The sequence below is a fragment of the Neofelis nebulosa genome, chromosome 18, assembly GCF_028018385.1.
Source record: "Neofelis nebulosa isolate mNeoNeb1 chromosome 18, mNeoNeb1.pri, whole genome shotgun sequence".
Classification (NCBI taxonomy): Eukaryota; Metazoa; Chordata; class Mammalia; order Carnivora; family Felidae; genus Neofelis; species Neofelis nebulosa.
Genome location: NC_080799.1, coordinates 6,525,708 through 6,541,404, shown reverse-complemented (window position 1 = coordinate 6,541,404; position 15,697 = coordinate 6,525,708). Strand labels below are relative to the sequence as shown.

The following is a 15,697-nucleotide window of genomic DNA, read 5'->3' as shown; positions in this document are numbered from 1 at the left end:
ATTTTGTACTGGTCAGAATGGTTCATCTGATTGCTGCTTTTTAATTCGTGTGTACACAAATTACCTGTGTATCTTTCCAAAATACAGATTCTGATTCAGTAGGTCTGGAGCAAGGCTTGAAATTCTGCATTTCTAACAAGCTTCCCAGAAGTGCCAGTGCCAGTGCTGTCTCCATGCTTGGAGAAACAAGGCCTCATGTAACCCTGTCACCTGTTGGTGTGTGACTTGGTGCCATAGCAGAAAAGATAAAAAAAGGAAAAGAAGAGATAAAGAAAGAAAGGAAGGAAGGAAGGAAGGAAGGAAGGAAGGAAGGAAGGAAGGAAGAAAGAAAGAAAGAAAGAAAGAAAGAAAGAAAGAAAGAAAGAAAGAAAGAGGGAAAGGAAGGAAGGAAAGAAAGAAAACTTTTCTTGGATGAGGTGAAAATTAAGTCATCATGCTACCCAATTTCTGATATAAATGCTTCATGGAAATTTTTTATGACTAAGGAAGAGGGTGAAGTTGCATTAGAAATGAACATTAACTTTTTTTGAGCGTGCAGGGAAGTGACAGAGAGAGGGAGAGAATGAAAATCTCAAGCAGGCTCCCCAAATGGTGACATTATGACCTGAGCTAAAATCAAGAGTCTGATGCTTAACCAACTGAGCCACCCAGGCACCCCTGAACATTAACGTGTTTTATGATGCAGATTATGGGTGAAACTCCTTATAGGAAATTCCATTCATGAGAACAAGCTCTTTTCAACAAGGCTGTAAAGCTGTTTCTGCATTCCATAACTCAGTCTACAGTAAGAGCCCTTGATTAGTCTGTTTACAATGAATAATTCTCTACAACTCTATACACCAGCTGTTTTCTTTGGTCTTTGTCCTTGTAGCAATAATAAAAGGAAACTAATTTGTATTGTTTGAACTCAAGGCAGGGAGCAAGCTGCCTTCTATTTCTTCTGCCTCAAATTCAAACAATTATCTCCATCTTCATTTCTCCTCATTATGTTCCTTTTTTGATATCTCATATTCTTACATTTAAAAAATATTAATGAAAAGAAAACAACACAAAGACCCTGGAACTGTGAGGAAGAAATGGGTGTACATACATAGACTGTGCCCATCACCTCCCTCCTTTTCTTCCTCAGGGAAAAGTACTTTTTCTTAGGAACTATGGAGAGTTTGCCCTTTTGGCTTTTCTCTTTCTTTAAAATTCTGCCCTGTTCTGGGGTGCCTGGGTGGCTCAGTGGGTTAAGCGTCTGACTTCAGCTCAGGTCATGATCTCACAGTTCATGAGTTTGAGCCCCGCATAGGGCTCTGTGATGGCAGCTCAGAGCCTGGAGCCTGCTTGGGTTTCTGTGTCTCCCTCTCTCTCTGCCCCCACCCCCGCTCAGGCTCTGTCTCTCTCAAAAATAAATACTAAACATTTTTTTTTAATTTTGCCTTTTTTTTTTTACCTCCAAGTTCTTTAGAAAGTGTTTTATTTATATAGTCAATATGATGCCAAACACAGATATAATCAAAACCAGAGAAGCATAGGAAAGAAGAGGGAGAAGGTGGCAGCAGTGTCCATACTGATATTCAAAAGTGAGAGAGAGCGAGTAAATGATAGAACAGAAGGGTTGAGCTTCGAAGAGGACAAAATCCTTGGCAACTTCGATGCCTGAGTGTGAGACATAGCAAGGGAGCTGCACATAGGAAAGCTTAATGTCAGAGGGATTTATTGGGATTTCTTTAATCTATTGGGGATTTGTTGCCTATAAACTTATCTACAACTTTTTTTAAAACTTTTTTTAAGTTTATTTATTTTGAGAGAGAGAGAGCGAGTGTGTGAGGAGGGACAGAGAGAAAGAGAGAATCCCAAACAGACTCCACACCATCAGCATAAGCCTGACTCAGGGTTCCAACCCATGAACCACAAGGTCATGACCTGAGCCAAATCAAGAGTCCGAGGACTGAGCCACCAAGGCACCCCTATCTAAACTATTTTTTAATTAGAACATTTCTTCAGCTCACATGGACATTTTAAGTTTTAATCTCCTGGGGAAATCTTTCACTATACCCTCCCCATCAGCCATGGCTGATTATGTCTACCTCTGGGTCATACAAATGTACTGTGCCTACATGCCAAAGTATTACATTCACCACCCTGTCCTGTAAGGATTTAAGTGTCTAACTCTTTTAGGAGCTTGAGGATAGAGACTATTCCTACTCAGTTTAATACCTATGGAGTCGAGCACGATGCCTTGGCATGTTGCAGGTAACTCTACAAACCTTTCTTGCATAAATACATTGATAGATGACTGTTTACCACTCATCGTATAGTTGGACCTTTTTCCTACAACTAAAGTTACAAAACTTTTTTCACAGACGATGTGTTTAAAAAATGACATTCAAGTTGTAAAATAAGAGTGTCATTTAGTTCTGTTAAGCTGAACGACTATAAGCTCCATCAGAACGGTACACACGCACCAGAGCGTCTCTGGAAGGGGCACGACGGCAAACCACCGAGATGGGTCTCACTCCTCCTGGGCGCCTAGAGAGGCTCCGGAAATGCCCGGGAGGGGTGGGGACCGCAGGGAGTCGGTGACGCACTTCCGGCAAGGTTTTATTCGTAGTTTTGGTCACCTGGCGCCGTGGGTCGTGGTTGGACTGACTGCGGGTAGGAGGAGTACCGGAGGGGGCCGGGCCGGATAGGCCCCCGCTTGAGACGGGACAGTGGGGACCCGCCGCTCTGGGAAGGTCCGATGAGTTCCGTGGCTTTTTGCAGGGTTTGCTGTCTTATCACTTGAAGGCAGAACTCCGGAAAAGTCAGCACGTGCTGGAGAAAGATGAGTTCGAGCTTGACCGCGAGTCAAGTCAGTGACGCCGAGGCAGGAGCCTGGATGGCAGCTGAGAAGTCTAGGGTCGCCGCGCCATCTCTGCGTGATGGACTTTTGATAGTGAAAGTGGAGGAAGACTCACCCGGAGGTCGGGAGTCGGACCTGCCCGCGGACTGTCAGGATTCCGAAAAGTCGCGGCAGCAGTTTAGGCGGTTCCGTTACCAGGAGGTGACTGGACCCGAAGAGGCGCTAAGCCGGCTCAGGGAACTTTGTCGCCGGTGGCTGAGGCCTGAGATGCATACGAAGGAGCAGATCCTGGAGCTGCTGGTGCTGGAGCAGTTCCTGAGCATCCTGCCCCAGGAGCTCCAGGCCTGGGTGCGGAAGCACTGCCCGCAGAGCGGGGAGAAAGCTGCGGCCGTGGTGCGCGCTTTTCAGAGAGCGCTTGATGGGGCCTCACCCCAGGTGAAGAGTGAAAGTGTTCTGGTGGTAGGGGTGTGAGGAATAGAGGTACACGGGATGCTAAGAGTTTCAGGCCTTTTTTCCTTGCTACATTTTTGAGCTTCAGGGTGTACATGAAACTTTCTTTCTGTAGTGACAAATAAATCTATCCAGGAAATGATCTTTGAGTTAATAGACTTCTGAGCACAAAACCAACGTGGGAGTATTGTTTACCCATTGTAAGACCGCCTCTTGTGTAACTAGATTGTTTGCGGAAGAAAGGTGTCAGGATGGAAAGTGGCTTCATGTCGTTAACTACTTAGCAATAACTGAGCACTTTGAATTTTTTTTTCAACGTTTTTTATTTATTTTTGGGACAGAGAGAGACAGAGCATGAACGGGGGAGGGGCAGAGAGAGAGGGAGACACAGAATCGGAAACAGGCTCCAGGCTCCGAGCCATCAGCCCAGAGCCTGACGCGGGGCTCAAACTCACGGACCGCGAGATCGTGACCTGGCTGAAGTCGGACGCTTAACCGACTGCGCCACCCAGGCACCCCAATAACTGAGCACTTTGAATGTGAGGTTCCCTTTTTGCTTTTTAACAGTTTGGCGACCCCCTCCTACAATTGATAATGGTACCTGGGAGAGTGGAGTGGGGCTGTAATGGAGGTAACTAATCATGCCTGTGTGATGAAACCTCCATAAAAATCCCAATAGTGTGAGATTCAGACAGCTTCCAATTGGTGAACACATCCATATACCTGGAAAGTGGCAAACTCCAACTCTATGGGACAAGCTCCTGTACTCAGGACCCTCCCAGACCTCATTGTGTGTCTCTCCATTTTGCTGTTTACTGTATCCTTTATCATATCTTTTTGTAATAAACTGGTAAACCTAAGTGTTTCCATCAGTACTGTGAGCTGTTCAAGCAAAGAATTTAATTGGTAGGGGGAGGTCATGGGAACCTTTGATTTGTGGCCAAGTCGGACAGAAATTGTGGGTAACCTGGAGACCTACTACTTGAGGTTGGCTTCCAAAGTTGGGAGGGGTGAGTGGTCTTGTGGGACCAAGCCCTTCACCTGTGGGATCTGACTGTATCCAGGTAGATAGTGTCAGAATTGAGTTACACTTGAAGACACCTAGCTGGTATCACAGAATTATTTGATGTGTGGAAAACCCCTATATGTGGTGTCAGAAGTGAAGACGTATTGTAGTGAAAGTATTCAGAGTATTGACAGTAGAAGAGGCACAGAAGTGTGATTTTTTTTTTTTTTCCTTTACCAGGAAGCAGAGGAGAGACTCAGTTAAAAAACAAATGTTATTATACTCAGATTTAGAAATAGGAGGCACAGCACAACACTCAGGACTTCCTGGGAAGGACACCAGGGGTGGTCAGGAGGCAGAAGACTGGAGCAAGGGGAAGGTTTAGGCCAGCGCCTCTACTGAGGTTTCCCAAGGAAACACACAGGGCAGGGGGATCTGTTTAAGATTGGTTGGTCTGGATAATTTCAGCATGCTCTAACCTATAGGGCTGGTCCCTAGTTGCCCTGAAACCTGGCCCTAGGATGATTAAGGCAGAGTAATGTGGCATCCTGGAGTGTATATGCCAGGTAGAGGAGGTATTGCTTGAGATAAGCAGTCTTGGCTGAGCCCTTTGCTCTAAGAATTGGCTAGCCCTGGGAGGGTCAGTCTCCCTAGCCAGATTTTTAACATACAGAAAAATTTTAAATGTATTTCCCTTTCCTGTCATTTAGTGAGAGATCCTTGAAGTCAATTTGTGACCCATCAACTAGACAAACATGTTCGCACACCAATGTTAGAACCTTCCCTTTCTAAGAACTGTGGCTTTACCTTCTGTGAATGGTCAACTTGCATTTAAATAAGTTATCTCAAAATGTCGTCTTGCCAGATAATTATCTTACTGTGCAATGTTCAAGGGAAGGGAAAGTAGATTTTACTGAGCATCTGCTGTCAGGGAGGTACCTTCATCTTCTTAAATTTATGTCCATTTCACCAATGAGGTAACCGTATCTCACAGGCAGCACTGGAATTTGGCACTTTCTGGTTACCTGTACATTTTTAATCTGTATCCGATTTCCATTTTGATAAATCACAGTGATATAACTCAAATGAAGATTTTGCTCTTACCCCAAATTAGTGTGGATAGTCCACGGAAAGAAAGGCTTTTCAGGATTGCAAGAGAATTTCAGCCTCTGTCTTTGTTACTCCGAAACTCCAGTTAGTACAACACTCACTGGAACAGACTCGACAGCCATGGTGATTACTTGATTCCCAGGGCTTCCTGCTCAGGGTTTGCAGACTCCTCCGGAGTCTGGCCTCATCCTGAGATTAACAGTCACTTATGCTGTCCTGGGACAGCAGGTGCTGAGTGGAGGTCTTGTGTTGTTTCAGGAGTTGGTGAAGATTGAGAATGTGGCTGTGTCTCTAAACTGTGAGGAGTGGGAGCCTCTGGACCCAGCTCCGAGGGAGTTCTGCTGGGAGAGCGCACAGGAGGATCATAGGACCTCAGTCTCACTGGTCTCGCCAAGTAAGTGCTGGCTTTGTTTCTAGCTGTGTGTGATCTGTCTCTGAGCCAGTCACACACCCATGTTGAGAGCCATGGAGTCTCTTTTGTGACCCCACTGGGACCTTGCTGTTCTGTATTGTTAGGTGAGAGATTCAGCTTTTTATTTTGGTTCATTTTAAATAAAATGCATATAGAAAAATACAAAAAATATAACAGGCACCTTATATCTACCACCCAGGTTTATCATATTTTAATATTTGGCCCTAATGGCTTCATTCTCCCCCCGCCCCCGCTGAGAAAAAAATGTAACAACTGTAGATGAAACTCTGGATACCCTCCCTGAAGCTGTTCCCCTCACTCTTTCTTCAGAGGTAACCAGTATCCTGATTGTGGTACTTATTTCCATGCATGTTTTATATTTTCTACATGTACACGTAGCTACATGTGCACATTATGTGTGCACTTTCTATATGCAAAAATGTGTATATAAACTGTATATGAACATAAATACATACACTTGTAAACATATATAGTATTTTTAAATGTTTTGATGCTGTATAAATTATATTGCTGTATGATTCTTTTGCACCTTGCCTTTCTTTTTTTTCCCCATTACATTTTTGGGATTTATCTATGTTGGCACATGTAGCTCTAGTCCACTCATTTTAACACTTATATCTTTCATTGTATGACTTGTCCAAAATTCATTTATCTACTGTCCTCCATCAGTGGACATCAAGTCTTCTAGTTTTTCACTGTTACAAATAGCATTGCCTCGAACATACTTGAATCCTTCTGTGTTCATATATAGGAACTATAGAGAATAGACTTAGGCGTGTTTGCCCGTCTTACTGTTCAGAAGGAAGGAGTCCAACCAGTTTGTACTCCTACCAGAAATACATGAGAATTCTTCCTTCTCTACATCCTTACTGACATTTGGTGCCTGGCTGATGGCGTGATGTCGCAACACGGTAGCTCACGTGTTCCTTTTAAAATGTTACGTCACGCCTCTGCTCAGAACCTGCAGTGGCTCTCTATTTCATGCAAAGGATAAGCCTGTGTTGCCTAATGTGACAAGGCCCCGTCACCCTGCACACCCCTCTCCTACGCTGCCCCTCGCTCATTGTGCTTCAGCCCCACTGACCTCACTGTTCTTTGACCATGGCAGGCATCCCGCCTCCTGTTCTTCGCTCTATTTGATCCTTCCACCTGGAATATTCTTTATTTTATATATTTATTTATTTTTGAGAGAGAGAGACAGTGTGAGAGGGAAAGGAGCAGAGAGAGAGGGCTACAGAGGACCCAAAGTGGGCTCCACACGGTCAGTGCAGAGCTCGATGTGGGGCTTGAACCCACGAACTGTGAGATCATGACCTGAGCTGAAACCAAGAGTTGGACGTTTAACCAACTGAGCCACCCGAGCGCCCCTCTTCCTGGAACATTCTTCCTTCAGATCTCCACTAAGCAAACTCCTTGACTTGTCTCCAGTCTGTGCTCAGATCTCACTTTTCAGAGAGGCCTGACCTGACTATCATGTTCAATAGTGCAGTTTGCCTTTCCACTGTCCCCTCCTCCCACACTACCGTCCCATCCCTTACCTTCCTCAACTTGATCCACAGCATTCATCACCCTCTGACGTCCTGTAGAATTTACTTTCTGTTTATCTATTGTCTGACCACCTCTTCTAGAATGTAAACTCCACAAGGGGAGGGGTTTTTGTTTGGTTCTAATATATCCCAAGCAGTTGGAACAGATAGTGCTTGGCAGGTACTCAATAAATACTAGTTGGGTTAATGAATGAATAGTATCTTGTTGTCTTAACTTACATTTCCCTGATTGGTTCTGGGTTAAATCTTTTCAGGTTTGTTTTTTTTTTTGTTTTTTTTTTTGGGTCGGGGAGGCATTCTGTGAATTGTCTGTATCCTATCTCCCTTCCTTTTCTCCATTTTTTTTATTGCTTTGTGGCAGTTCTTTATATTTTCTGTATTAACTCTTTGTTATTTTACTATAAAGTAAGCTAGAAAAGGGGCGCCTGAGTGGCTCAGTTGGTTAAGCGTCCGACTTCAGCTCAGGTCATGATCTCGCGGTCCGTGGGTTCAAGCCCCGCATCAGGCTCTGTGCTGATCGCTCAGAGCCTGGAGCCTGTTTCAGATTCTGTGTCTCCCTCTCTCTCTGACCCTCCCCCGTTCATGCTCTGTCTCTCTCTGTCTCAAAAATAAAATAAAACGTTAAAAAAAAAATTTTTTTTTTAAATAATAAAGTAAGCTAGAAAAAAGAAAATGTTATTAAGAAAATTGTAAGGAAGGGAAAATACTTTTACAGTGCTGGACCAACTTTACCAAAAAATTCTGCACATGACTGGGCCTTCACAGGTCAAACCCTTGTTCAAGTGTCCACTATAGTCAGGTTTTTTGATCTTTTACTTTATGGTTTGTGTTTTTCCAATCTTTGGAAAATACAAGGCCCTTCTCAATCTTGATTCCATCTTTGCAGAGGCAACTTTAATATCTTTTTTGTGTTTTTCACTGGTATTTATTTTCATGTTTCTAAATAGGATGCTTATTCTGCTAATTTTCCCCCGATTTCAGGTATTACCTCTTGACTATCTCCTGAGGGACACAGGACCATGCACACATTTAACAGTCTGTAATTCTCTCATTATAGTTAAATCAGTTCTTTTACATATTGGTACAATATTTCAATATCCTACCCATGTAAATACTACCTGTAACCTGTATGAGTATATGTCTTTTATTTTACAACTTCTAATTTTCTCTGGAATTAATAATGCCTCATTTTGCATGTGCTGCTTTTCTACCTATTGAACACCAGTCTACCCACAGTCTCCCTGTTAGAAATGTAAAACTGTATGTTCAAATGTATCAGGTATGCAATCAGTTTCATAGTCCGCTTGGAGGAAGCCTCCAGAAACTTCTGCTCCAGTGTGAATGGGCTTCCCTCCAGGCCTGCCACACGGCTATCGTCCTAAGAACCTTCTTTGACTATCACTCTGGAATTCCTTTTCTCTTTCCTGGACCCCACACCATTCTCTTCCTAGGTTTACCCCCTTCGATTTGATGGAGAACATCTTCCAGTATCTTCCAGAGAACATATTCTTGGGAGCTTAATTTTTTGAAAGTTTGCCTGAAAATGTCTGAAAATGTCTCTATTCCTCTCCTACATCCAGATCATGGGATGGCCGGATTCCCCATTAGAAATGATTTTACCATTGAATTTTGAAGACTGAATTTTCTAGTTAGCTTGCCATGTTGCTACTGAGAAATTGGATGCCATTGTGATATTTTATCCTTGGTGTGTGATGTTTGTTCGAAAGCCTTTAGACTCTCTTCTTTATTCCTGCTAGTATGAAGTTTCAGAATGGGTGCAGCTTAGTGTGAAGGAGGCTTTGTTTTTTGGTTTTTGTTTTTGGTTTTTTGCATTCATTGTTGAGTAGTAGGTGGGTCCTTGTAACATAGACACCCACACTTTGAATTCCGAGAAATTAAAAAAAAAATTTTTTTTTAATGTTTATTGATTTTTGAGAGTGAGAGAGACAGAGCATGGGTGGAGGAGGGACAGAGAGAGAGGGAGACACAGAATCCGAAGCAGGCTCCAGGCTCTGAGCTGTCAGCACAAAGCCCAGCCCTGGGCTTGAACCCACAAACTTCGAGATCACGACCTGAGCCGGAGTCAGACGCTTAATTGACTGAGCCACCCAGGTGCCCAAGAAATTTTTTATGGTATTGTTTTATCTGTCTGTCTTTTGATCTATCTATTTTTATCTCATTATTTTTTTCCTGTTTTCTTTCTGGGATTTCTGTTCATTGGATATTGGAACTCATGGACTGATCGCATCAGGTTCTTCTCTGCCCGTTCTCATTTCTTTATCTTTTGTTTCACATTCTGGGAGATCTGCTTAGCTTTGTTTTCCAGCTGTTAATACTGAAATATTTCTGCTCTCATTAATATTTTCAGGAGCCTTTTCTTGTTCTTTATTTTTTATTTATTTTTTTTTAACGTTTTTTATTTATTTTTGGGACAGAGAGAGACAGAGCATGAACGAGGGAGGGTCAGAGAGAGAGGGGAGACACAGAATCGGAAACAGGCTCCAGGCTCCGAGCCATCAGCCCAGAGCCTGACGCGGGGCTCGAACTCACGGACCGCGAGATCGTGACCTGGCTGAAGTCGGACGCTTAACTGACTGCGCCACCCAGGCGCCCCTTCTTGTTCTTTAAATATTCCTTTTCTTATAGCCTCCTTGTTTCCTGGATGCAATATCTTCTCTTATTTACCTGAGAATGTTAACTGTAGATCATTAGATTTTCTGTTTTACACATTGCATGTTTCCTCAGCACTTATATTCGAGGTTTTCCTGAAATGTTGGTAACTTTTCACTTTCCATTTGTTTTTGTTTTTTTAATTTTTTTTTAACGTTTACTTATTTTTGAGACAGAGAGAGACAGCATGAACAGGGGAGGGTCAGAGAGAGGGAGACACAGAATCTGAAACAGGCTCCAAGCTGTGAGCTGTCTGCATAGAGCCCGATGTGGGGCTCGAACCCATGAACTGTGAGATCATGACCTGAGCCGAAGTTGGATACTTAACCGACTGAGCTACCCAGGTGCCTCTAGGTCCTCTGTTTTTAAATTGGATTGTTTATTTTGGTGTTGAGTTGTATAAGTTCTTTATATATTTTGAATATTAATCCCTTATCAGATATATCATTTGCAAATATCTTCTTTTATTAAGTAGGTTGTCTTTTTGTGTTGTTAATGGTTTCCTTTGCTATGCAGAAGCTTTTTTTTTTTTTTAAGATTTTATTTTTGGGGTGCCTGGGTGGCTCAATTGGTTAAGCGTCCAACTTCAGCTCAGGTTATGATCTCGAGAGCCAGCTCAGAGCCTGGAGCCTGCTTCAGATTCTGTGTCTCCCTCTCTATTTGCCCCTCCCCTGCTCGCACTCTGTCTCTGTCTCTCTCAAAAATAAATAAAACATTTCAAATATTTTTTTAATTAAAAACGAAAGATTTTATTTTTAGCTAGACTCTACACCCATCATGGGGCTCGAACCCACAACCCTGAGATCAAGAGTCACACGCTCCGCCAACTGAGCCAGCCACATGCCCCCTGCAAAAGTTTTTTTTATTTTGATGTAGTCCCAATATCTTATTTTTGCTTTTGTTTCTTTTGCCTTAGGAGACATATGTAGAAAATAGCTGACGTCAGAGAAATTACTGCCTATGCTCTCTTCTAGTTTTATGGTTTCGGGTCTCACATTTAGGTTTCTAATCCATTTTCAGTTTATTTTTGTGTATGGTGTTAGAAAGTGATGTGGTTTCATTCTTTTACATGTAGCTATCCAATTTTTCCAATATAGTTTATTGAAAAGACTGTATTTTCCCCATTGTATATTCTTGCCTCCTTTGTCATTGATTGACCATATAACTGTGGGCTTATTTCTGGGCTGTCTATTCTGTTACATTGATCTGTGTCTATTTTTATTCCTGTACCATACTATTTTGATTACTACAGATTTGTAGTATATCTTTTTTTCTTTTTAAAATTTTATTTTTAAGTGATCTTTGCACCCAGTGTGGGACTTGAACTTAATAGCCCCAAGATTAAGAGTTGCATGCTCCACCAACTGAGCCTGCCAGGCATCCCTGTAGTATATCTTGAAACTGGTATTGTGATACCTCTGGCTTTGTTCTTTCTCAGGATTGCCTTGGCTATCAGGTGCTGTTTGGGGGAATTTCCATATGTCAGGCCTGGGCTTGCAAATTTTACCATAGAGAGATTTATTCAACAAATATTTTTATTGAGTGTCTGCAATAAGCCAGATGCTGTTCTTTTTTTTCTTTTAATGTTTATTCATTTTTGAGAGAGGGAGAACATGAGTGGGGGAAGGGTAAGGAGAGGGGAGGACAGAGGATCTGAAGAAGGCTTTCTGCTGACAGCACAGAACCCGATGCAGGGCTCAAACTCACGAACTGAGAGATCATGACCTGAGCTGAAGTCAGACGCTTAACTGACTGAGCCACCCAGGCACCCCAGCCAGGTGCTATTCTAAGTGCTGGGGACGCATTAGGGAACAAAACCTATGAATCCCCTGTCACAAAAATCCCCGCCCTTTCTTGGAGCTCATGGTTTGGGACGTGAGCAGAGAACAGCACTGAGGTTCTACCAATTGTGTGTCTGTTTTCACTTGATTCTCCTGATGTGAAAGTGGTCCCTGTCCCCTGTTCTCAGCTGTACCTGGTGTCCCCAGTCCAGAATTTATGTGGTTCAGTCTCCCTGGGGAGTAAACTGCAAAAATTCTGGATTTGGGGTGGAATCTGGTGGCTTAACTGCTCCTTTATATAAAGACTTGTAGTCAGTCCTAGATTTGTCTCCCACCCAGACCCCACTTCCAGACATTGGAGGCATGGGGTGTGTCTGTTACTATAACCTATCACATGAATACAATTTCTCTTGTTAAACCATCCTCCATTCATGGGGTACAGGCTGTCGTGCCCTTCTTGACACCCCTTCCTGATATTGTGTCTTCTGCAACGGTGGAGTGGGGCAGGGGGAAAGAGATGGGTGTGTGAGTATAGGCACAAGTGTAAAAGGAAAGAATGGGGTTTGTACAGGTAAATATGAGTACATTTGGCAGGTTAATTAAAATCATTTAACTTGAAGGGCTCCTGGGTGGCTCAGTTGGTTAAGGGTCTGGCTTCGGCTCAGGTCATGATCTCGCGGTCTGTGAGTTCGAGCCCCACGTCAGGCTTTCTGCGGACAGCTCAGAGCCTGGAGCCTGTTTCAGATTCTGTGTCTCCCTCTCTCTCTGCCCCTCCCTGCTCTCGCTCTGTTTTTCTCCCTCTCTCAAAAATAAATAAACATTACAATTAAAAAAAATAAAATCAGGGGCGCCTGGGTGGCTCAGTCGGTTGAGCGTCCGACTTCGGCTCAGGTCACGATCTCGTGGTCCGTGAGTTCGAGCCCCGCGTCAGCTCTGGACTGATGGCTCAGAGCCTGGAGCCTGCTTCCTATTCTGTGTCTCCCTCTCTCTCTGCCCCTCCCCCATTCATGCTCTGTCTCTCTCTGTCTCAAGAATAAATAAATGTTAAAAAATATATTAAAAAAAATAAAAAAAAATAAAATCATTTATCTTGAGGAGTGGTTCATTGAGAATGTTAAAAAGGTTTGGGAGGGTGCTTATTTTTTTGCAGGCACTTGCTTATTTTACTCTTGCACCAGCATGAAATGTCACCCTTTTTTCTTTCTTTTTTTTTTTAATTGTATTTAAATCCAAGTTCTTTAACATATAGCGTAATAACGGTTTCAGGAGTCGAATTTAGTGATTCATCCCTTACATATGACACCCAGTGCTCATCATAACAAGTGCCCTCCTTAATGCCCATCCCCCATTTAGCCCATCCCCCCACCCACCTCCCCTCCAGCTACCTTCAGTTTGCTATCTATTTAAGAGTCTCTTTGAACATGTGGAGAAACGGGAACCCTCTTGCACTGTTGGTGGGAATGCAAACTGGTGCAGCCGCTCTGGAAAACAGTGTGGAGGTTCCTCAAAAAATTAAAAATAGATCTACCCTATGACCCAGCAATAGCACTGCTAGGAATTTACCCAAGGGATACAGGGGTGCTGATGCATAAGGGCACTGATACTCCAATGTTTATAGCAGCACTTTCAACAATAGCCAAATTATGGAAAGAGTCTAAATGTCCATCAACTGACGAATGGATAAAGAAGATGTGGTTTATATATACAATGGAATACTACTTGGCAACAAGAAAGAATGAAATCTGGCCATTTGTAGCAACATGGCTGGAACTGGAGAGTGTTATGCTAAGTGAAATAAGTCAGGCAGAGAAGGACAGATACTCTCATGTTTTCACTCATATGTGGATCCTGAGAAACTTAACAGAAGACTAGGGGGGAGGGGAAGGGGGAAAAAATTACAGAGAGGGAAGGAGGCAAACCATAGAAGACTCTTAAATACTGAGAACAAACTGACGATTGATGGGGGTGGGGGGGAGGGGAAAGTGGGTGATGGGCATGGAGGAGGGCACCTGTTGGGATGAGCACTGGGTGTTGTATGGAAACCAATCTGACAATAAATTATATATATAAAAAGAGTCTCTTACGGTTTGCCTCCTTTTTATTTTTGAATGTTTCAGGTTTGGAAACCAGAAACGAGAACAAAGACTTTATTCCAAAACAAGAAATTTTAGAAGTAGAGCCTCAGGGGCAGATACAAGAAGGGTCCCACAGGAAGGCTCCCCCTGGATGTAGTGATACTGGTGAGATAGGGGTAGAAAAGCAGTCAAGAAATCCCTCATCATTGAAACTGGAAAATTCTCCTGAAGAGGAAGGACTCCCCAGCACCGCAGATCTCAAGAATGGTCCCACGGAGGAGGGAGACTTCAGACATGACCAACTTGGGAACAGGGCCAGAAGTTCAAACTCTGTTCTTTGTCAGCACGTGCAGGCCACAGGGAGGCCCGTCGACCACAATGACCTGGGGGACAGTTGTACACAGAGTTCAGAGCCGGTAAAGCATCACACAGTGAAACCTCCCCGCTCCTTTGACAGCGAGGAACAGCTCCACAGTGCAGACCTCTTTAAGACCCAGCGACAGTTCCGTGAAGAAAGGCCATATAAATGCGGGAACTGTGAGAAGAGTTTCAAACAGCGTTCTGATCTTTTTAAACACCAGAGAATCCACACGGGGGAGAAACCCTACCAATGCCAGGAGTGCGGGAAGCGCTTCAGTCAGAGCGCTGCCCTGATCAAACACCAGAGGACACACACGGGCGAAAAGCCCTACACCTGCCCTAAGTGTGGGGACAGCTTCCGGCAGAGCTCCCATCTCACCCGGCACCAGAGGATCCACATAGGAGAGAACCACTTCGAGTGTCACGAATGCGGGGAGACCTGCCGTATTTCCAACCGTTTTAGACATCAGAGAATTCACAAAGGGGAGAGACCCTACGCGTGTGAGGAGTGCGAGAAGAGCTTCAAACGGTGCTCAGACCTCTCTAAACACCAGAGGATCCACACTGGGGAGAAGCCGTACGGGTGTTCTGTGTGTGGGAAATGCTTCAGCCAGAGTGCAACCCTCATTACGCACCAGAGGACTCACACTGGAGAAAAACCTTACAAATGTCTTGAATGCGGGGAAAGCTTTAGACAGAGTCCACACCTTATCCGACACCAAAGGATCCATAGAAATAAAGTCCCACCGTTTTGACATGGCTGCTGCTTGGGCTGTTTTGGTGTGTGTGTGTGTGTGTGTGTGTGTTTTCTGTTGTCCAGAAACGACATTCTTTGGCATTTGGAGTATGTCAGTCATTTGTGGATCGTATTTCCACGGGCATCACACCCAAGATAGATCAGTCAGTAGGTCTTAGTACCTACTCTGAACATCACTGTGAAGCAGGAATGTGTAAGCGGGGAGCCCTTCCAAAGGATGAGGGGGTCCCATGGAAGGGCCTCCCGACAACATCAAGGGCTCACTTGTAACAGTTCTGTCCTGGTCTCTTCTCTTTTCTTACCTCTGCTTTCAGACCAAATCTTGCCCACTCCACTCACTGCCCTGAGAAATATTTGTGTCACTTAGAATTGTCTTTCTGGGGGCGCCTGGGTGGCGCAGTCGGTTAAGCGTCCGACTTCAGCCAGGTCACGATCTCGCGGTCCGCGAGTTTGAGCCCCGCGTCAGGCTCTGGGCTGATGGCTCGGAGCCTGGAGCCTGTTTCTGATTCTGTGTCTCCCTCTCTCTGCACCTCCCCCGTTCATGCTCTGTCTCTCTCTGTACCAAAAATAAATAAAAAACGTTGAAAAAAAAATTAAAAAAAAAAAAAAAAAAAAAAAAAAGAATTGTCTTTCTGCTTTGATGGTGGACAGGATTTCAAATACATGATGATCCAAAAC

The 15,697-nt window shown here is 43.8% G+C and overlaps 1 protein-coding gene across 2 annotated transcripts; it reads left to right on the top strand.

The window, feature by feature from the left end:
• The first annotated feature begins 2,589 nt into the window (after window positions 1-2,589).
• On the top strand, window positions 2,590-15,022 carry ZNF394 (zinc finger protein 394). Of its 2 annotated transcripts, XM_058710475.1 has the most exons (3): window positions 2,592-3,265; window positions 5,655-5,790; window positions 13,945-15,022. In XM_058710475.1, the coding sequence occupies exons 1-3, from the start codon at window positions 2,813-2,815 to the stop codon at window positions 15,015-15,017; spliced, it is 1,662 nt and encodes a 553-aa protein (XP_058566458.1). In that variant the 5' UTR covers window positions 2,592-2,812; the 3' UTR covers window positions 15,018-15,022. The 2 variants fall into 2 exon arrangements, with proteins under 2 accessions (XP_058566459.1, XP_058566458.1); XM_058710476.1 differs by lacking the exon at window positions 5,655-5,790 and having other exon boundaries at window positions 2,590-3,265; window positions 13,945-14,129.
• The last annotated feature ends 675 nt before the right edge of the window (window positions 15,023-15,697 follow it).

What these genes read in the sequence shown, in the direction of transcription:
- ZNF394 (XM_058710475.1), top strand. Translation starts at nt 2,813, where the DNA reads ATGAGTTCGAGCTTGACCGCGAGTCAAGTCAGTGACGCCGAGGCAGGA. An exon ending in TTGATGGGGCCTCACCCCAG is followed by an intron (nt 3,266 to 5,654) that starts GTGAAGAGTGAA and finishes GTGTTGTTTCAG; the next exon opens with GAGTTGGTGAAGATTGAGAA. An exon ending in AGTCTCACTGGTCTCGCCAA is followed by an intron (nt 5,791 to 13,944) that starts GTAAGTGCTGGC and finishes TGAATGTTTCAG; the next exon opens with GTTTGGAAACCAGAAACGAG.